The 22,654-nt window shown below is 47.5% G+C and overlaps 1 protein-coding gene and 1 long non-coding RNA gene across 2 annotated transcripts in view; one reads left to right on the top strand and one right to left on the bottom strand.

The window, feature by feature from the left end:
• The window catches only part of LOC132009914 (uncharacterized), a 38,237-nt gene that overhangs the window by 12,083 nt on the left and 3,500 nt on the right, over window positions 1–22,654 (top strand). The window lies entirely within an intron of this gene.
• On the bottom strand, window positions 8,260–8,694 carry PRR23E (PRR23 family member E). Its single transcript, XM_059392592.1, has 3 exons — window positions 8,614–8,694; window positions 8,344–8,414; window positions 8,260–8,272 (listed from the first exon to the last, which is right to left on the bottom strand). The coding sequence occupies exons 1-3, from the start codon at window positions 8,692–8,694 to the stop codon at window positions 8,260–8,262; spliced, it is 165 nt and encodes a 54-aa protein (XP_059248575.1).

The following is a 22,654-nucleotide window of genomic DNA, read 5'->3' on the forward strand; positions in this document are numbered from 1 at the left end:
CATTAAGTCTGTTTTTCCGATCTATTAAGGTCTTCATTGTTTCCATTTATTATATTTCCATTCTGGCATTTTCTTAAGGTCTTCTTTTAACTGCTTGTTCCTGCTTCATATTAGCAACATTCTCTTGTCCCCCAGAGGGTATTTGTCACGACTGGTATGACTGTTGCCAAGTCCGGCTCCAACACTCTGGGTTTCCAGAGTTGCTTTTCCTTCCCGGCCTGCACCTGATACCTCGACTCTTTCCCTTTGAGCTCCTTACCTCTGGAAACAGTGGCCACTTTCATGGTGGCCCAAGTACTAGCTCATGCATGCCATTTCTACGTCACCTCCTCCACCTTGGGTCTCAGGGTTCTCACCCCTGTGCATTGTCCTGTCCCCTAGTATACTACCCTGACTCTGATCCCCATCCTTTGGGGTGAGTGGGTCTGGGAGGAAGTCTCTCTGCACTGGGGTTGTCTTTGTCCCTCCCTAGCAGGGCTCTGGCCTTTTGGGAGGGGACCAGCTTTGCTGTTCCACTGTTGCTCTGAGCAGAGGGACCCTCCTGGAGTTTTGTGACAGTGAGTGGCCAAGGCTTTGTCTGGGGCTGCGAAGCCTCCCAGAGACATCCTGAGCAGGAAGTGAGATCATTTAGTGGAATCAGTGAGGGAGTATATCAGCCTATGTACAGCGCTGTCTGGCTGCTTTTGTGCCGCATGAGGGTGGGGGGATTGACTAGAACATTGGAGGCGTGTCCAGGACCGTCCTGCCGGGGATGCTGTCTCTGTGGCACACTCACAGTTCCCACCTGGCTGTGTGCAGAGCACCTCAGCGAAGGCAGCACCCTACAGACCAGCCCACCTTTGGCATAACAGTAATTCAAGTCCTCACTGAAAGTCACGGGGACGCCTTGTGTGTGACAGAGGCAGGCCTGGTGTTCCATCTGTCCTCACCGACTCTGCTCCTCCTCACTGCCTCCCCCTGCCTGTCCGGACCCTCTGAGACTCAGGGACACCACATGATGCTTACCTTGAACCTGCATGTGTCCTTTGTATCCCATGTCACTTGCTCATAGTCACATCTCTTCACTGAAGGTGTTCTTTCAAGAAGTAGCTTGTGTCTTTGGGGGAAACAGAGCTCGTGTCTATTAGCATCACTTGTTCTCAATAGAAGGTAGTTGCAGAAGTGAATATACTAGAAACATTGTTAATTCCGGATAGAAGCTGTCTCTGGAGGCCCAGCACATATGGAGAGGGGAGAGAAGACTGTGGGTCCCTGAGCTCACCCCTCTGAGCAGGAGGATGGGGAGGCAATAGGAAGTGTGTCGCCGCGTGAGTCAGTGGCCGTTAGCACATATCTGCACACCACCAAGATGCCTCCTGCCCTGACCTCCTTCCCCTGCCAGAGATCAGTCCTGACCTCAACCCAGAAAATGTCCCCTTTTAGACAAACCAGGCCCCTGGGCTGGGATGGTGGCAGATGGGTCTGAAGATCGGATCCGGCGCTTGCTGGCTGCGTGACTTGAGCATGTTATGAACTCTTTCCTGGCCTCCTTTTTCTTGTCTGTAGAATGGGGAGGCTGGTGTGGATTTTATTCGTACCTCCTAATAGGGCTGGAATGACCCATGCGGAGCTCTTACACTGTGTGCCTGATCAAAGCTAGCTGTGGCTTTCATTTTCCCAGCCCCTGACCCCTCCCACCCCCTCTCCTCCCTGCCCCTGCCCACAATCCAGTGATCTCAGGGGCAAGTGAGACTCATTGATCGCATCCGCCCAGGAGCCATCCCACCCCTTGTTAGTGTCCTCTGTTGCTGAGTTAGCCCACACCGCACCATCACCACACAGAGAGCCCACAGAATGGACTACATCACTGTGTGCCCAGCTCTGAGTCTGCATTGACCTGTTTACTTCCCCTGAGAGCCCTGTCATGCAGCTTCTGGAGGGACCCCACCTCCAGCTGAGGAGACAGCACCAAAGTCACACAGAGATACAGAGCCCCGAGTGGGACCCCCAAGAGCCTGCCCCCAGGTTCCCACTGCCACTCAGACTTCTCCAGGACTCCCCATGGGTGACCGCCCCGCTCTTTCTGCAGGAGGGAAAGGTGAGGCACGTGTGGAAACTGGGCCCCACAGGCAGAGAGCCGAAGGGTGTGCTGTATACCTTATCACATTCCGGTCCCACGTCCTGTCTGCTCACATGCAGAGGGCTCTGTGTGGGGCCTGAACGTGTGGTGGAGGCCGTGCGCCGGGGGCTGGTGGGAGTCCACTGGCTACACGCAGATGGTCGCGGGAGCCCGAGGAGACACAGCTCCCTCCCACTGCTCTGGGCAAGCACGGCGACCCACAGGATGACGCAGGCTCAGGCTCTCAGCTCCAGCCTCCCTTATACCAGGTGACAGCAGAATTTGACAATCCCTATCCCCAAGTGTTAAGATTCAGTGACATCCGAGCTCTCAAAACCCCACTCACCAGCCCCACCGGCCCAAAGCGTTTCATTAACGAGCCTTCCCTATGTTCAAGCCCGGTGGACAATACAGTACTCCCTCTGCCCATCGCCCAACCTGACCACCCCCTCATGTGGTCACTACCAGGCCACCGGCCACCTGGCAGTGCTGCCTGAGGGACAGGTGGGCACAGCTAGTTCTCAGCTCCTGGTAGGGCTCCCCTCAGCGCCTCTGAGGCCAACTACCTCACGCCTGTCCAGGCTGAAGGGCTCCAGGTAGACTACACCCCACTCTGGCTGGTTAGCGGTGGGGCATCCTCCCGAGGCTAGGCCAGGGCTCCAGCTATGTAGACAGGCTGAGGGATGGGCTGAGGACAACAGTTTACACGCCATCTGTAAGCTAGATAAATTCTCTGTGGTGCCGTGCCCCCAACCTAAAATCTCGCTTGGCAGCATCTTCACACTCAACAGCAGGGAGCCAGCATCCTTCCTGTGAAGGCTGGACGGAGGGCAGCTTATGGGTGGAGATGGGGAGAAGAGGGTCCTTGAGATTTGGGGCAGTCCACAGACCTGAGCCCCTGATGGTTTCTCCAGGGACAAGCAGAGCCTGCTTTTAGCATTATGCAGGCTAAGGAGTCACAAGTCCCACCACTGACTGCTCACCGCTAACCTCAGGAAGCCAATAGGTGAGGTGGAAATGGCAGCCATTTCGCAGTGCGGCTCTTCTTACAAAAGGATGGCTGCCGGCCAGACCTGAATTCTTAAATAGGCCAGCAAGTGCCCCTGAGCCTGGGCACAGTGTCAGACCATCCCATGTAGTCTCCTAGCCCTCCTGGCTCTCCGGGATGGGGCTAGGAGTTGGGGGCCCCTGCCTACTGCTCTGCCCCTCCAGCCCAGGCTGGTTCCTGGGGGGAGTGAGACCCCAATGATCCATCGGGCTGTCCAGCTCAAACTGGCCACCAGAGTCCATGAAGTCACAGCCCTTGTCCCTGCACCTGCTCCCAGCTTCCCGTTCTCACTGCAGCCCGAATCCGTAGCCTCATGTGTGCACCAGGCAGACCCTTTTCCTACTCCTATAAGCACCACGCATGACAATCTGTTGTCTACACTCTGCTCATACCCCGCACAGGGCCCTTGCTTGCCAGAGCAGCGGGGAAGGTGGACCCAGGAGCAGTAGCAGGATGGGTAGGAATTGTGGTGTGGGGGCAAAGGGACTGCACATGGGAGAGGGTCTCCCTGTGGGGGCAGTGAAGCCGGTCCTGCAGAGGGAATGGACTGTAGGCTGCTGGGCTGAGGGGGCCCCAAATATGGAGCCACCTTGTGATTTGGCGTCGACATCTGTGAAATGGCAAAGGAAACCACTGGGCTGCGGTACAGCCTGCGAGGGCTGATTTGGGCCAACTCGGCCCCGGGCACACAGCAGGCTTTCAGGTGATGCCAGCAGCTATTACAACGATTACGACCATCACCACTGTTACCGCTGTAAAGCTAAGGCATTCAAGGCAGTGGACACAAAGCACAGAAGCACAGAACTAAAGAAGATGGTGAGAGTCTGGGGCACCAGGGGGTGGGGGTGCGTGTGACAGTCAGGAGCACCGAGTCTGGAGTTAGCCATCCTGTCACAGAGGCCCAGCTTGGTTACTTTCTAGAACATGGCCCTGGCTCTTGTGCCTCAGTTTCCTCATCTGGAATATGGGGCTGATGATACCAGCCACACCGCCAGGGTTGCAGTGACGATTCAGTTAGCTGGCATAGGTGCTGGCATTGCAGTCGTCAGTCTGTGAGCCTGGCGAAGGGGCACCTGAGCTGAGTCCAGCTGGCCACACAGGGCCTTGCCAGGGCTGGAGCGGGGGGAAGGCCATACTCAGAAATGTCTTATATGATCCCTCTTGAGAAAGGGAAAGCAGCAGCTCCGCCATCCAGAAGCTGGTCTGGGGCAGCCAGCTGGCAGTGCTGGTCTCTGTGGGACAGAAATCTCGCAGAACACCAGCCTCAGGTGAGATCCCTCTGAGAGCACTCCTGGAGTGAGATGGCCAGACCACCCCACAGTCATGTCTCCTCCCAGATGAAACCCCCTCTTCTCATAGCTAACATGAGTTTCTGTCTCCGTGCTGGTTTCCCCTCCATGTAGATACGATTTATCCAGAAGCCCATCATGGAATGGTCTCTGCATTCTGGCAATAGCTACACAGAGTGACTCCACTTCCTTAGACGCCCCCACAAACTACCCAGCCAAAACCTGAATCCAGTCATGGTTTCTCACTGACCTCCTCCACTGAGACACCCTGTGGCCTCTGTTGCTGGAGATGAGAAAGAAGCCCACCTGTGCATGGCAGCTGTGCCCCTGGTGGCTTCTGGCTGGATGGTGGCCATGCCCTCCAGAAGCTGGTTGTGCCTCGGAGCACAGCTGCCCTGACTTCTCCCTTCCTTGCACAACATTTTCCCACCCTGATACTGCACATGGATTAAGTGCTAACTAGCCGAGGAGCACTGGGAGAGCCTGAAGGTTCTGGAATTCCTCAGACCCAGAGTCCAGTACCACAGCAGGGCTGTCCTGTCTTCCCCAGCCAGCATCCTGTCAAGGGAGCAGGTGCTCACCTTCCTTCTTCCTCCTTGGCATTTCCACACAGTGCGGCCAGTCTGTCAGGGGATAAGCCCCTGGGGTCTTAGAAACAAAGGGGATGTGTTTCAGAGAATCAGTTTCATAGGTGATGGAAGAGCTGAGAAGCCTGGTGGGACAGCAAGGCAAGAGCAAGAAGCCCCCACTCTCAGCTGAATGACAAGGGTAGTGAGGAGGTTATCAGAACCCAGAACCCAGGGCATCAGAATGGCCTTAGAAGGGGCTGCCCAGGGGAGCTCAGGCCCAGGAGGCACACCGACTGGGAACAATCCTGCTTTGTCCCTTCTTCCATCCCTCTAAGGTCTCCCCAGTGCCTCCCATCAGCTGACCCTGTCAGGGAGCCTTAGTTCTTTGGTGTAGAGCAGAGCAGAAGGACCGGCACATAAGCCCAGCATGAGGCTCGCCCACCCCAGCCCCTGCCCCTGTGAGTTGTCCTCACTCAGGCCGTGGGAGATATGGGCATCAGAGGCAAGGTAGGTCAGCCCAGGCTGGCAGTGACAGTGTGGGAAGCCAGCTTCCCAGGACTAGGGGGTCAGCATGTCCAAGATGAAGTAACTGCCAGTGAGGGAGGGCATCTCGTTTGCAGGCCTGGCTTCAAAGGCCAGCAGGGTGGTGGGAGCAGGGACAGGGAAACCAAGTCAGAAACCTAAGAGGAAGGGAAATAGGGTGAGGAGCAAGTGGCTCTTTTTATGGGCCTGAGTCCCTCCTGGGAATGCAGCAGAGATTTCCATTCAGCCCCTGCCCTACTCACTGGGAAGAACTGAAACAGCTCGTGGGGAGCTTGGATCAGGCAGAGGCAGGTGTGGCGAAGTCCAGATGTCCCCAGTACAGTCTGTCAAAGAATAGTTGGGGATTGGGGACTCACAGGTGATAGTGGAGAGAGAGCCAGGCGTGGGGTGGTTGGCTCCAACTCATACACCTGCCAATCTCACTATCAAAGCAAGACCAGGCTGGAGACAAGACTTAGAGCTGCAGACATCTGGCCACAGTATTCTCACTCTGTTTTCCTTGCATCTATTTATGTATCATATGCATGGCGAGTGACCCTGAATTCTCATTTTCTTAGGTGATTATATGTAGTATGTAAGGCAGCCCTTGAAAGTGGAATAACTGAAGATACAAAAGCTAGTACGAAATAGAGTACAAGGTATAGGAATGTGGGAAAACTAAGGTTGGCATAGGAACAACCAGGCTTTATAATGAGTCTAGTGCCATGAGCTCAGAGGGTGAGAAGGGCTGGGCGAGGTGGGGAAAGCAGGCTGTAGAGCAGGACAGAGACAGGTGCCTGCATCCACTCTACAAATTAGGTGTCCGTTTTTGGCTTTGGTGCTCATGGCTGCACCCTTCCTTGTTTCCTCCCCTCCCCTGTTCTAAGGCTCCCAACAAAGCAGCTGCCCTTGTGTTCCTCAGGGAGGTCAGGGGCTCAAGGGGGGTGGCTGCACACCTCCCAAGCAGGGGGCAAGGGTGCAAATTTTATATGGTCCTCCACCTCCCTGCCAAGCAGCTCGACTGAGGCTCCTGTCCCAGCCAGCAGGTGACATTAGCAGTTCTCTGTGCTTCCTGTACTTGGTGGAGCTGGGTCTGTGGTGGGCTGTGGTGACAGAGGCTCCCCAACTGGGTCCAGGCTGGTCTTTGAGACACTGCAGGGGCGGGGTGGTGACGGCCAAGCAGTGACACCTCCTGAGGCCAATGCCAGACCCGTGGCCTCCTTGGGGTGTGTAGTCCCCATGAGCATCGGCAGTCTCTTGGGTCTGTTCAGACTTTTGCAATCTGTGCAAAAAGAGGAAGGTACCTTCACAGTCTGAGAGAAGCCTTAGTCTGAGTCAAAGGCATACGTACATCTTCTTTAGAGAAAGCATCCTCCAAAACACAAAGCCTAGACGGAAGTTGTAAAGAGAAGGAAACTTCCAGGTGAGGACTGCGCAGGGTGAAGGAACGCTCACAGCTTGTGGACCCTCCCCCGAGGAAGGGACCTGGCCACTCCGGCTCAGGGTCTCCTGTCCCAGACCCCTTCCCCTCACACCCTGCGGAAGCCTGAGCGGACACCCCACCATAGGCTCGATTTGCCAGGCACCTGCAGATCCTGAGAACAGAGGCATGTTCTTCAAGGTGAATTCCACCTTCTACCAGACCGATTATATCAAATTCCAAATATATCTAATTTTAATGATCTCTCTTTCAGGATCAGCATAAGAAAACACCACTACTTACAGGATTTTAAGTTTTGTTTAGTGTGCTGCTTGATGGAACTGTAGCACGGGGTGGTAGCACACATGCTCTTGGTGTGTGCATGGTAGATGTGAACAACTTCGATGTTAACGTGCTAGCTATATTACATAATAAACATTGCTTTCACTTTATTAGTAGTCTATGGTAACAGCTCCAGCAAATGGAATCCTGATTGGGGTATTCTAGAGATCTACGGGAGACATTTAAAACCACAGAGAGGATTCTGGTTTGTCTGGAACAACAAGACCACTTAATGGTGATTGTTTAAAAAGATCCACAAATAAACATATCACATATCACTACTGCAAGGTGCACTTAAAGTGGTTTATTTAAAAGGAAATTTATAGCATTAAAAATTCATATTAGAAAAGAATGTAAGGGAAAAATGAATTGACTGAGTGTCATCTTTAAGAAGTCACAAAAACAAGAAGCTCACAATAAAGATGCCAAGAGACACTTCAGATGACATGAGAAGAGAATCAGGTCAACAGTGGGTTCTAATAAAACAAACCCACAGCAAGATTTTCTTTTCGTCTATCCTTTAATATACACAATATTAGGAAAGAAAAGTGGGATACAGCAGATAATACAAATGACAGGAAGTATTAGTATTGAAAACCTTACAATAATAAATTTGAAAACATAAATGAACTGTACTGTATACATACACAGGTAAGGCTAGATCTTAAAATATACTAATAGATGAAAAATAAGAAAGATACAAATGCTAGCACACTAACATTTATTTAAATTTTAAAAACACAGTCACTATTCAATAATTATATGAATGCCTGTTTTACCGCTATCCGTTACAGGAGGACAGATGTACATTAAAATAAACAGTGCAAACACTCAGTCAGAGTGCACCGTAGCCCTCCCTGGGTCCCACAGGTCCGTAACTGTTAGAGTGAGTGGTGCCCAAGAACCCCTGGGAGATAGAAGAGGCAGGGCAGGCCCTGCAGGGTAGCTGAGGGGAGCGGGGACAGAAGGGATCAGGCTGAGGGTCTGCAATGGGAGAAGGAGACAGAGGGCAGGGTTCTGGGCTGAAGGGAGGTGCAGGTACACAAACGTTGAACCTGGAGGCCCCTTCTGATGGAAGGGCTTGGCACCTCTCCAAGGGAGGAGTCCCTCTGGACAGTCCCCCCCACTACAGCCAGGGAGGCGGAGCCTGTGGGAATCTGCCATTCCACCTGGGGACAGTGGCCAGAGACATCCCCACTCCAAGCTGGAGGTTCTGAGCAGTATGGGGGTGGGGGGGTTCCTATGGGGTAAGGGAATACACTGGAGGTCATGGTGTCCAAGTGCTAGATCAAAGCTGGAGAAGTTCCAAGGCCAGACTGAAACACTGGGGCAGCTGGAGGGGGAAGCCCCATCCAGACAGAACTTCCTAAGAGCGCCCATGTGTAACTCCAAGGGGCTGGATACATCATCTAGGAGTGGACAGCACAGGGGATCCCCATAACCATCAAGAAGGTTGGGCCAATTGCAGACTGGGCTCCCAGACAGGCATAGAAGGCACAAACTGTGTGCACATGTGCCCAGGGGGTGGGGACAGCTGGAATCATGTGGTCTTCCTTGGGGATCTGGGATGCGGGGTGGATGCTGTGCTTGGCTGTTTCCATAGACACTCTCGCCCCCATCTTAGATAGAACTGCTCTCCAAAGCCAGACGGCCATGCATTTCCCTCCTGGGTTGATTGCACACGTCACCTCCGGGTGGCTACTTGTTGTTTGTGGGGTGAGCGGACAGTGTTAGAAATGGGGCAAGGAGAAGGATGTGAAGGGGACTGAAGGAGAGGAAGAGTTCCAGGTGAGGTGGTCACAGAGCCATATCTATCTTGGGGAGGATGAGGAGAGAGGGAATGCTGTGACAGCACTGAGTGACCTTATGCACAGTCCCCACATTGATTCATAATGGAACAACAAAATCAGAAATACACAGAAAGCCAAGTCTGCTTAGAAAGTTCCTGAAGAATTCCATCCTTGTTCCCTGTCCCTACACTTCCTCTCCACAACCAGGGTCTCCCCCAGACAATTTCCTCCGAAGGGTACAAAACATTAGGCCATACTCCCAGTTTTCTCCTGGGATGTTCTGGAATGTTCTGAATGGCATAACCAGCAGCCACATGCAACACAATGAGGAATTGGTATAAAAGAAGTAATGAGATGGTCCAGGGACCCAGAGGGCCCAGGAGAGGACATACTAGCTGTCCCAGCTTTTTCTCCATATAATAAGGGTCCCTCAAACCCCCGAGGAATTTCCGTACAATTTGGAGGTTCCTGAAGTAAGAAATGGTGCCCAGTCGTCACTGGGGTAGTCCCAAGTGGTATGAAATGGACAGATGGTCAAGAGGCCGGTGGCTAGGAGAGAACACCCAGCCCCCAGCACCTCAAGGAGCAGATGTTGGTGTGGTCAGGGCTCCTGGGGTCCTGAGGGGCCAGAGCAGCTGTAAAAAGTGGGTTTAAACATAGCAGAAGAGCCGCACCCAATGAACACATGCTGGCTGCACAAGACCCCACGTAAGAAGGAAACCAGTCAGATCCCCCCTATTCCCTGTGTATTCTCAGCAGGAAGGAAGGAGCTGACAGTTGAGCAAAGCCCAGAGCAGGTGAGGGCTCTGGCATAGAGGGAGGCAGATTGTGAGGGCCTGTGAATGCTGGCGAGACCCTCCTGTACACAGGATAGCAGGAAATGGGAGTCTAGAGAGGCGGTATGACCAGCTTCATGTTCCAGAAGCCTTTCTAGAACAAAGAGTGGACCCCAGGCAGGAATGGCAGGCCCGAGGGAGGATGACAAGCTGGGACACAGACTGAGGGACAGTGGTATTGGAGCTGGAAGAGGGAAGGCAGGTGGAGAGAAGCAGGCCCGTCCAAGATGTGTTGGGGAGGCCGGGATGACAGACTGGAGGCTGGAGGGGGCCAAGGGAGCAGGGGTGGGAGGATTCCAGGCTGATGCTCCTGTTGTGGCCTAGCAACAGGGTAGACCAAGAACGAGTTCAGTGGGACAGGGACACTTTCAAGAGAAAGACCAGAGTTTGGTCTGGGTGGGCCCCGTGTGATCAGGGTTATTCCTTTTCTTCCCCACCAGGGAAGAAGGAAGATTCATTGGGGAGACGAGGTCTGAGAGCTGCCTTCCTCCTTTTTCCTGATGCCCAGACTGAAGGACAGATTGGAGGGAAGCGAGGTTCAGTGCTCTTTCCTGGTGGGGCCTGGGAAGCAGGTGTGGCCCTGATGTTAGGAGCTGGAATTGCTGGGGATGGCAGAGGTGGGCTTGTCTCACCAGCCCTAAAATGTGTGGCTGGGGCACCTGGGTGGCTCAGACAGTTGAGCGTCTGCCTTTGGCTCAGGTCATGATCCCGGAGTCCCCAGATGGAACCCTGCATCTATCTCCCTGCTTAGTGGAGAGTCTGCTTCTCCTTCTTGCTCTGGCTGCCGCTCCCCCGGCTTGTGCTCTCTTTCAAATAAATAAATAAAATCTTTAAAAGAAAATGTGTGGCTGAAGAAGCAGCTCACCCCCTCCTGACCAAGAATGGGCTGGGGTTAGGGGGGCCTGGGGCTGAGGAAAGGGTAGCAGCCCCACAGAGGGACCTCTTTAGGGATAAAAAGGAGGCAGAGTAACAGCCAGAGACAAGAGGGGAGGTTGGTGTGTCCTCGATACCAGCAGGGACCAGAGGGAGAGGGGCCGAGACAAACACCAGATAGGGACGCGCAGACCCGCGCTCCCAGCATCTATATACAAAGCCGCACCCACTCCAGGCCTGAGATGCAGGAGACCCTCCCAGAAAAGGGGTCTGAGGAAGCCCAGAATATGCTGGAAAGACCCAAGTGACAGGCTAGCCTGCACTGAGGAGGAGCCCCTTTTCCACAATGGTCCAAAGGAGGGCTCTAGAAGGAAAACAGGTTCGGTTCCAGGAAACCGTACCACTTTGTATCCATGAACTTGTGGGCTGTGACATGGGCACCCCATTGCAGGTTCAGAGCACCCTCTATGGAATTCATGCTCAAAAATTCCAAGGAGTGTTCTCAAAAACTGACTATGATGGAGGAGGCCATTTTGCATGATACTAAAACCAGGAAATATTTAAATTTAAAAATTAAATATCTAGTTAAAAAATAAAAGTCTGAAATTGGCATGTTCAAGATCAAAAGGCAAACCACAAAATGAGTGGGATTATTTCCAACATATGGTGGACAAGGGCCAATAATCTGTCTAACAAAGTGCCTATTAGTCAATAGTGAGAAAATAGGAACCCATCAATAAAAACGGGCCAAGGGCATCTACAAGCAAGTCACAGAATAAGTTACTGCTTGTCATTTATCCTTCACCAGCTGTTTAGATGTTTGAAAAGTCAAATTTTGAAAAGAGTGGAACTTTTACTTTTACGACCAATTTGATAAAGAATAAAGTCTTGTGGGATGCCTGGGTGGCTCATTCGGTTAAGCTTCTGCCTTTGGTTCAGGTCATGATCCTAGGGTCCTGGGATCGAGTCCTGCATCGGGCTCCCTGCTGAGCGGGGAGCCTGCTTCTCCCTCTGCCTGCTCCTCCCCCTGCTTGTGCACATGCGTGTGTGCTCTCCCTCTCTCTCTGTGTCAAATAAATAAACAAAATCTTAAAAAAAAAAAAAAAGAGTAAATGAAGCCTAGAGATGGCATTTTAAAGGCTATGGAGAAAAGCTCCTGCTGTTTTGTTGTTAAAAGAGCACACACTACTCTTTGGGGTTCAATATAGTGATAACCATCAAAACATAAAATCCTGACTTGCAAATTCCCCTTCTCTCATCCAGACACTGGGCATGCCTCAAGTGGGATTTCAGATTAACCTGACCTGAGCCTCCGGGGTGGTCATGAGAGCAAGGTTCTTAGGATCCTGGTCTCCAGAGAAGACTCTTTAGGGAATCACACCCATCTGGGACCCAACCCCTTTCTCCGAAGAGGCCTAGACCCCAGGAAAGATTGACCCTCCTGCACCGGGTACCATCAGACTAATTTGTTCTTCATCACAACATAGTTACTTGATTTTCCTAGAATATTTCCTTCCAGTGAAGTCCCTGGAACCCTGATTCAGTGGCTAAAATGGTCTCTGAAGAGGCCTTAGATTCTGCAGCAGCACTGTGGCCCCAGGTCCCAGGTCCCAGGTCCCAGGTCCCAGGTCCCAGGTCCCAGGACCCAGGACCCAGGACCCAGGACCCAGGTCCCACCCAGGTCAGGCTCTCTATGTTCCACAGATGTATGGTTGCCCTGCCCCAGCTTAGAGTAGGAGGCCATTCCTGAGCACTCCAGCTCCTTCCCACTCTTCTGCTCTTTTATAGAAACATGTGCCATTGGGGGTGGGACTGGGCTTCAGGAGTTCCTATCAGATGGACTCCCTCCATGTGATTCAATCATAGGAGTGTGAATGCATTCAAGGGTGGGTTGATTGGGTCATTTGCTTATCTCAGAAGCAGAAGGCAGAGCTAAACTGATTTAGGGGCAGGGTGTTACCAGAGTGTGAAAATGCCCTCTTCCTAGTGTTAGGTCCGTTATTATATGAAACAAGACTGAAACAAAGTTAAAGTTATGCAGAGCTTTATTTTATGACAAATATTAGAAGTCAGACTGACTGGCCAGGGCTGTCTCCAAAGAGAGCGACCACCCCCAGCTTACAGGCTTAAGAATTGGCTGACTGACTGGTCAAGCCCGCCTCTGAAGAGGGCGACCCCTCCCAGCCTCACAGACTAACTTTTATAGAGCAAAAGCCTGGGCACACATAGGTGGCCAATGAGATTGTAACATTGCATAGTCATGTTAGGCCACACGCAGGTGGCCAATTGAATTACAATTTACCCACTTTTAGTAGCTGTTTGAACTAGCCTATTACTCTGGTCAGAATTGGTGCTCAAGTTTGGCACCCATAAGGCAAGGTTTACATTCTTTGGTGGTTTGGGATACAATATGTGTGCTTTTTACTGATTGGATGTCTCCACCTGGCCTGACTCATCCTTGTATTCTGGGCTCTGTTATCAGGAAATGGCCGACCTGGCTTTGTATTCTGGGCTCTGTTCTTAGGAACTGGCTGACCATATTTTACTGGTTTCCCAGACTTGCTTCTAAGTAAGTTTCTCTGGCAGGGGGGAAGGTGGGCAGGGTCAGTTTAAGTTTACTGCACAAACAACAAAATGGCTTTTAACCAAGATGGAGTCGCTCTGGCTAAATAGGTCCTTACACCTAGAGAAGTGATCAGCAAGTAATGGGATAGAACTGCTCCAATTTCTGTGCTTCTAGTTGAAACATCATAGGTATACAAAAACATATAAAGGTAAAGTTTTTACATGTCCTGTCAAAACCTTTTATATCCTGCACAAAATGCCACAGCACATGTCAGGCAGCCCTCCCTCAGAGCCCTGGCTCCCTGTGGGTCTTCATGCCATTGCCCCTTCCCTGTCCTGTGTGTTGAGCAGGGGTCAGTCCTGCCTTTGACCGGTCTGAATGCGAATATTCTAAGTGTACGTGCCCAGTTATCCCATTCCCTGCCCATTGAAGACCCAGAAATGGCAAAGACTCCCCACTGTCCATAGTCCCTGGGCATTTTACCATCCCTTCTTGGTTTCCTTACCTCTGTCTCTGCCTGCTTCTCTGCCTACTTGTGATTTCTGTCTGTCAAATAAACAAAATCTTTAAAAAAAAAGAATTTCTACAAATCAATAGGAAAAAGACATACAGCTTAATTTAGAAATGGGTTTGACTTGATAAAAAGAATATCCAACTGACCATTAGGCACATGAACATATGGTCAATATCATTAGTCATCAGGGAAATGCAACTTAAATAAGATAGCACTATACACCTGCTGAAATGGCTAACATCAAAAAGACTGACATTATTTGGTGTCATTAGGTGTGTGGAGGAACTGGAACCTCAAAAATTGATGGTGAGACTTTAAATTGAAATAATACTTTGGAACACTTATTGCCAGTACTCTATAATATAATCCAGAAATCATGCTTCTAGGTCTATATATCAGGGGGAAAAGATAACTGCATGAGTCCACAAAAGATATGTACAAGAATGTTTATAGCTTATGTTTATAGTTTAAGATTAGTTTATCATTATGTTTATAGTTTAAGAATATTTATCCACAAAAGATAAAATTGGAAAAAACCCTCAAATATCTGTCAATAGTAAAATGCATAAATAAAACCAGACATAAAGAAGTTCATTCTATATCATTTCAGTTATATAAAATTATTATATAAAATAACTTACAGTGATAGAAGTTAGGATAGAAGTTACTCTCGGATGACTATGGGGATTTTGATAGGAAGGGGCACATGGGAAACTTCCAAAGGCTGGGGACAATAACCACCTGAGCTGTGGTTACATGTGTATCTAAATATATAAAATTCATTGATATAGGAGTCCCAGAGAGAGAGGAGAGTGGAAAAGGAATAGAAAAAAAATATGTGAATAATGGTTGAAAACTTAACAAATCTGATGAAAAACAACTCCATATCCAAAAAGTTCAATGACGCCCAAGTTTAATAAATTCAAAGAGATCCACACTTAGATAAATTATAATCAAGCTATTAAAAGTCAAAACCAAAGAGAAAAAAATCTTGAAAGTGGCAAAAGAAAAGTAACTCACTATGTACAAGAGATCCTCAATTAGATTAACAGAAACCATGAAAACAATAACATGAGATATTCAAAGTTCTGGGATGAGAAAAAGGACTATCAATCAAGAATTCTATGTCCAACAAAACTATCCTTCAATAAACAAAACAAATAATTCATTGCTAGAAGACCTGCCCTACAAGAAATACTAAAGAGAGTCCTTCAGGCTGGAATGAAAGGACACTAGATAGTAACTCGAACTAGATAGGCAACAAATAAATAAATAGCACCAGGATATGTAACTACATAGGTAAATACAAAAGATAGTACAAATATAATTTTTGTTTGTAGCTTGCTCTTTCTCTTATCCATTTTGAAGAACAACACCGAATCCAATGCTTATAAATCTCTATTGATGGGCACACATATAAATATATAATGGGTACAACAATACGATAAAGGAGGGGGAGGGAATAGAGTTTATAGAAGCAAAGTTTTACATACTGTTGAAATGAAGTTCATATTAATCCAAACTAGATTATTATAATTAAAGGTGTTAAGTGTAACTCCTGGGTAACCACTAAGAAAATCACTCCAAAAAAATGACAAGGAAATTAAAATGGTACAGTGGAGGATACATATTTAACACAAAGGAAGGCAATAAGGGAGGACTAGAAGAACAAATAAAACATATGACATAGAGCAAAATAGCAGACATAAATCCTACCACATTATGGATTACAATAAATATAAATGGACTAATAATTTCAATTAAAAGGGGAAGGTTGGCAGAATCGATTTTTAAAATTTAAAAACATAATCCAACTATATTCTGTGTACAAGAGATACACTTTAGATTCAGAGACACAAATAGCTTGAAAGTAAATGGATGGAAAAATATATACCAAACAAACAGTAACCAAAAGATAGTTGGAACAGCTATACTAATATCAGACAAAAGCACTTTGACATAAATTGTTACTAGAGACAAAGAAGGGCATATTATAATGATAAAAGACTCAATCCATCAAGATGATATAACAATTATAAATAGATATGCCCATAACAAGAGTCCCAAAATACATGAAGAAAAAACTGATGATATTAAAGGGAGAAATAGACAATTCAACAATAATAGGAGGCTTTGATATCTCACTTTTAATAATAGAATAACTAGACAGAAGATCAATAAGAGAACAGAAGATGTAAGCAAAACTCAAAATCAACTAGATTTGACAGAAATCTATAGAACACTTTACAGGAGAGTAGTAGAGCACACTTTCTTCTCAAGTGCACATGGAACATTCTCCAAGATCAATCAGTTGTTACAGCATAAAACAAATCTCAATAAATTTAAAATGATTGAAATCATACAATGAATGTTTTTCAACCACACTGGACTAGAAGTGGAAATCAACAGCAGAAGGAAATTTGGAAAATTCACAAATCTATGGATATTAAACAACACACTTCTTTTTTTTTCCTTTTTTTTTTAAAATTTATTTTCAGCATAACAGTATTCATTATTTTTCACCACACCCAGTGCTCCATGCAATCTGTGCCCTCTATAACACCCACCATCTGGTACCCCAACCTTCCACCACCCCCCCCGCCACTTCAAACCCCTCAAATTGTTTTTCAGAGCCAATAGTCTCTCATGGTTCACCTCCCCTTCCAATTTCCCCCAACTCCCTTCTCCTCTCTAACTCCCCATGTCCTCCATGCTATTTGTTGTGCTCCACAAATAAGTGAAACCATATGATAATTGACTCTCTCTGCTTGACTTATTTCACTCAGCATAATCTCTTCCAGTCCCGTCCATGTTGCTACAAAAGTTGGGTATTCATCCTTTCTGATGGAGGCATAATACTCCATAGTGTATATGGACCACATTTCCCTTATCCATTCATCCGTTGAAGGGCATCTTGGTTCTTTCCACAGTTTGGCAACTGTGGCCATTGCTGCTATAAACATTGGGGTACAGATGGCCCTTCTTTTCACAATATCTGTATCTTTGGGGTTAATACCCAGGAGTGCAATTGCAGGGTCATACGGAAGTTCTATTTTGAATTTCTTGAGGAATCTCCACACTAAACAACACACTTCTAAAAAACCAGTGGGTCAAAGAAGAAATTACAAAGGAAATCAGAAAATACTTTAAGATGAATGAAAATAAAATGGGTTGCAGCAAAGGCAGTGCTCAGAAGAAAAATTTTACCTGTATGTAAGAGCTGAAACTATAAAACTGTTAGAAGAACATATAAGTGTAAATCTGGATGACTTTGGACTTAAGCAATGATTTCTGGGATAAGACATATAACACACAAGCAAGCAGTAAAAGATAAATTGGACTTCATCAAAACTAATTTTTTTACGCTTCAAAGGACACCATCAAGAAAATGAAATAATCCACAGAATGAAACAATATATTTATATATCATATATCTGATGAGGGACATTTATCTAGAATAGATTCATTGAAAACTACAGCTCAACAAGAAAAAGCAAAAAAAAAAAAAACCAATTTAATAATGGGCAAAGGATTTGATTAGACATCCCTCCAAAAAAGATATAAAAGTGGCCAATCACCTTCTAAAAAGATGTTCAATATCATTGGTCCTTAGGGAAAAGTAAATCAACCTCAAGCATGTCATAGCCACTGAGGATGGCTATAATAAAAAGACACTAACTAGTGCTGCTAAGGATGTGGAGAAAGTGGGACCCCCACACATTGCTGGTAGGAATGTAGAATGGTGCAGCTGCTGTGGAAGACAGTTCCCCACTTCCTCACTGAGTTAATTGCAGAGTTAGCATATGACCCACTAATTCCTCTCCTAGGTTTATACCCAAGAGAAACAAAAACATCTGTCCACACAAAAGCTTATACATGAATGTTCATTGCAGCATTATTCATAGTAGCCAAAAAGTGAAACAACCTAAATGTCTACCAGTCATGAGTGGATAAATAAAATACATCCATACAATAAAATATTGTGTAACCACAAAAAGGAATGAACTCTACCTGCTACAACATGGACAAATCTTGAAAATATTATCCTAAGAGAAAGAAGCCATGCATTTATATGAAATGTCCAGGGCAGACAAATCCATGTAGAGACAAATTAAATTAGTGGTTTCCAGGGGCTGAGGGGAAGTGAGAAAGGAGAGGCACAGCTAATGGGTATGCAGTTTCTTTTTTGCAGTGATGAAAATGTTAGAAAATTAGGTAGTGGTGATCCATAAGCACAAGCTTTAAATATAATAAAAACCATTGAGTAGTATAGTCTAAAAAGGTGAATTATATGGCATATAAAATATATTTCAATAAAAAATATTAATTGAGCTGTACACTTAACATTAATGTACTTTACTGTATATATGCCATTTTGTAGAAGAAAGTAAAAAAGGGAATATATTTAGATTGATCTAAATTAAAAGAGGAGAAAAAAGTCCAAAGATCAATGATCAACTGCAATGCATCATTACTGATTGATTCTAGGATTTTTTTTTTTAGTCTATAAAATATGTTCTGAGAACATTTATGCAAATTTGAATATGGAGTAAAGTAAGTATTGATGCTATCGTGGAACTGATCACTGTTCCAGGTAAGAGAATGGTATGTGCAAACGTGAGAGAGCATCCTGATTGGTTGGAGATACCTCCTGGTGTATCTTAATATTTCTGATGTATTTTTCAGTAGTTTAGCATTGTGTATGTGGAAAGAGGGACAGAGAGAGAGAAAGGGAAGGCAAATATAGAAAAACGTCAATGTTTATTGAATTCAGACAATGAAGCATGGATGTTCTTTCTACTTATTCTCATGTTTAAAGGTTTCGTTTTGTCTTGTTCTGTTTTTAAGAGAGAGAGCCCATGTGAGCAGGGGGGAGAGGCAAAGGGAGGAGGAGAGAGAGAATCTTAAGCAGAGCCCAGTGCAGAGCCCGATGCAGGACTCAATTCCATGAGCCTATTTTGTATCATGACCTGATACAAAACCAAAAGTTAGATGCTTAACCAACAAAGCCACCCAGCAGCCCCTGTTGAAAGTTTTTTTATGGTAAAAATGTTAAAAGGAGAGAGAAGAGAGAGAATCATTGTGAATGTTTGAGTTCTCCTCCATGACCAACCCCACGGAAGGTCCTGTCCTGGTTGCCATGTATGGGTTGGGTTTCAGGCAGAGCACTGACAGCCTCTCCATCCTGGTAGTGCCCAGGGGAGCCATGGCTCCTGGGAGAGCCTTGCAGAACTGGCTCCACACTGATTACTGGGAAGCAGTGGGAAGTACTGGTCAGGCTGCTCCAGACCTGACACCTAGGAGTAGGGAGTGGTTGTGCTCCCACCTGTAGCTTTTGGCCATCATGGTCCATGTTCATTCAGATGAGGGCATCCATGAAAGGAAATGCAATTTTTTTAAAACCTTGTGGCCCTCATTTAGAAGTGAAAAATTCTCAATGAGCCTGGGGTCTGTTCAGAAATAGTATGCCACACTGGAGTCATCTCTAGAGAATGGAGAAAGACTGGAGAAAGACTCACCAGGAGAATCAAACCTGGAAGAAAATTATGAGGAGCTGGAGGATAAACTCAATCCCAATGGAGGAATCACCTTCCCAAAAATGAGAGGTGAATGGAGACAGCCCAAAGCTCAGCATGAAGGTTGGGGATGGTCCAAAACTAAGGATGATCCACCCACCAAAAGTGACTTGAGGTCCTGGCAGCACAATTGTCTTCTCCTGGGGGAGAATCAGGTCCTGGAGCCATCCCCAGCATGACCCCTCACCAATGCTTTTACTTCTGAGAGCTGTCTTCTTCCCTTCATCCTTTCTTCCTATGGATTTGAGGGAACCGTTCCTGAGAAGAACTTCTGCCCTCTGTGTCCTTCTTAAGAAGGGCCTACGAACCCTGCCTTAAAACCCCCTTTCAGTCTGGCTGTCCATCCTCCTTAAGACCTTGAAAATGGAAATGAGTTCCTTCAGCTTAATTTAAACTTCAGAACCCAGAAATGCACCCACAACACTTTAGGTTCCATCTTTGTTTTATACTTGTTTTTACAAGGAATCTCGAGCTGCCATTAGATTTTGAGAAGCAGCCTGGATGTAGTGGCTCAGAGCTGGAGGGACTGAAGCACTGGGGAGGAAGGGTCCCATGGGGTAAGGAAATACACCAGAGGCCAGGGGGCCAGATGCTGGATTCCCATTTGGGAATCAAAACTAGAGAAGTCTCAAGGCCAGATTGAAGGTGCTGTGGCAGCTGGAGAGAGATACCCCATTGAGAGAAGACAGCCAAAGGGCACCTACATGTGTGTTCAAGGGGCTGGGCGGGCATGCAGTGGGCACCTAATGTGGGGTCAGTGACTTGGGAAGCATCCCCATGACAAAGCTGGTTACATGTTGAATTCCCCGGCAGACTGGAGGGTTACCATGGGGGCTGGGGCTGCTGCATGTCTGTGGGGTATCTTTGAGGGCTGAGAGACCAGCTAAGATCTGGAAAGATGTTTTGCTCACTAACAAAGAAAATAGAAGTTAAAAAAAAAAAAGGAAGATTGGCTTTAACCAATTAATTTGGTAAGTCATAAAAGTTTGAACCCACCTGTTGATTCACAAGCTGGGGAGATAAATGATTTTCAGTGCATTGTTAAGGTATAAAGGGGAGCGTGGAGAAAACTTGGTGAAACACCCCAACCCTCAAATTCATAGACCGGGGTAGGAGGTGGGGAGGCAAGAAGCCAGGATACCAGACTTATCTACACAAGGGTCTCTGAGGACATTGCAGACCATTTAGAGGATGGGGTCTCCAGGGCAGGAGTCTTGGTGGTCCTGGTAGCTGCCTGGGTGGGAGCAGATGCAAGGGGACGGCTGAGCAGGTAGCCAAGAGGGGAAGGAAGGAGAAGGCAGTCTTGCAAGGGGCATGTGGAGAGGGAACTGTTGAGCAAAGAGGAGACAGCTGGGAATCAGGGCTGTGGGAGAGTGGCCCTCTGTCCAGAGTAAATTACCCCCATTCCATCCAAACAGGATCTCACATCCGACACCATCAGACAAGATGGGGTCTGATGTCTGATATCCTAGGATGTTCTTTTTTAGCTCTGTGTTTGGAAGGATTGGCCTCGAACATTCCAGGACAGAGAGGTGGCAACCACCGGGGCATTGTGAGCTCCAAGTAGCGCTGGCCTCTGCCCTACCTTGTTGCCCTCACCTAGGGATAGAGGGGCCCAGACATACCAGGCAGAAATGAGACAGGTATGTCTGGGGGAAGGTGCTTTCAGGTGTGATGTAAAGGAGAATATAGTTTCAGAGTCCACTATCAAATGGTGTACCTCCCCTAACTTATTCACAGCCAAGAAGCTGGCTGTTCATCCAATAATCTATTTATTCCAGAAACAGAGGTACAGACAGAATTATGTTGGATCCTGGCAAGGAAAGAGTCCAGGATATGTAACTGATCTAGTTACCAGAGGTCAGGGAAAGATGATCAACCAGGGGGCTTTGAGCTGGGTGTGAAGGAGTAGGAATCAACCTTACTAGGAGAAGGGGTCAAGCAGTGAGGGCCTTATGGACAGAGGGAGGCCCATTTACCAACTCCCCAGGAGAGGAGCAGACCTTTCTTTTTTTTTTTTTTTTTTTAAGATTTACTTATTTGAGAGAGAGAGAGAATATGAGTTGGGATGGGGGGAGCGGGAGGTAGAGGGAGAGAATATCAGGGAGACCCCACTGCAGGGCTCCATCTCACAACCCCAAGGTCAAGACCTGAGCAGAAACCAAGAGTTGGATGCTTAACTGAGCTACCCAGACACCCCAGAAGACCTCTTCCAGGAGCCCACAGGACCAGTATGAGTGGAGCCAGAAGCTAGATGTGTGGAGTTAGACCAACAGGATGCTGACTTCTCAGATCCTCTGGCTGATCGCTGTTCTGCAAGGAGCAGTCACTGCAGAGTTTTAAGAAGGGGGTGATGCGCTCAGCAGGCTATGTCTCGGGCCTGAAGTTTATACAATTTGGGGGCCACTGCCCTAAAAATTCTTCAAATTTAGGAATGTAAAATTGCTAGCCACACCCACTGACCCTGGGCCTGGGAAGGGGCTTTGCCCTGACCTAGGACCCTATTTCATGCCCACTACCCCTGGGAAGTAGCTGCTGCCATGACAATTACCCCTCCCAGCAGGACTAAACCAGAGGGATCAAGGAAATAACCTTATTATTTGTTAGAACACATGGACTGCCACTCTTGTGAGGCTAATTCCTAAAATAGATATTTTCAGACCTCTCTCATGTCCCTAAAGCCCAAAAGTAAAGCGTTGCTTGCACTGTGAGAAAGCTGAAAGGCGCAAAGGGCAGGGACAGTCACTTCTTGCCCTAGTCCCACCCTCAGAGGTCCACAAGACAGCCTCCATGTTGGGGAGACACATGAGGCCAGCAGAGTCAGGAGTCCATCTCCCATCTCCCTAGCCCTACATGTGCATTTGAGCTGGTTCCAGGGTTACTGTCTCATCTCAGAGCTGGGATTACAGCCTTTGGCTCTGACCTCCCTGGGCTCACCACTGGTCTGCAGGGCTTGCGTGTGTGCTAATACCTTCTGTCTTGAAAAATGGAAGCTTTCATCCTTTCTCTCTTGTTTTTTACTTAATCTGTCACTTCCTGAGAAGGGTGTGTTGTCAAATCCCCCATATTTACAGTTTTATTTAAATATTTTGAAGCTTCTTTTTTATTTAGGCCAATAGAGGTGATTTTTTTTTTCTTGGTGGAATGTGTCTTTCATCAAAATTAAGTACACTTCCTCATTCTTGTTAACACTTTCACCCTCAATTATATC

The sequence above is a fragment of the Mustela nigripes genome, chromosome 2 (assembly GCF_022355385.1).
Source record: "Mustela nigripes isolate SB6536 chromosome 2, MUSNIG.SB6536, whole genome shotgun sequence".
In the NCBI taxonomy this organism is placed as follows: Eukaryota; Metazoa; Chordata; class Mammalia; order Carnivora; family Mustelidae; genus Mustela; species Mustela nigripes.

Bases quoted from the DNA above. Each gene is read 5' to 3' on its own strand.
- PRR23E (XM_059392592.1), bottom strand. From the start codon at position 8,694: ATGTATCCAGCCCCTTGGAGTTACACATGGGCGCTCTTAGGAAGTTCT. The intron at 8,415-8,613 runs GTGTTTCAGTCT...CCCTGGCTGTAG, and splicing joins TTCCCCCTCCAGCTGCCCCA to TGGGGGGGACTGTCCAGAGG.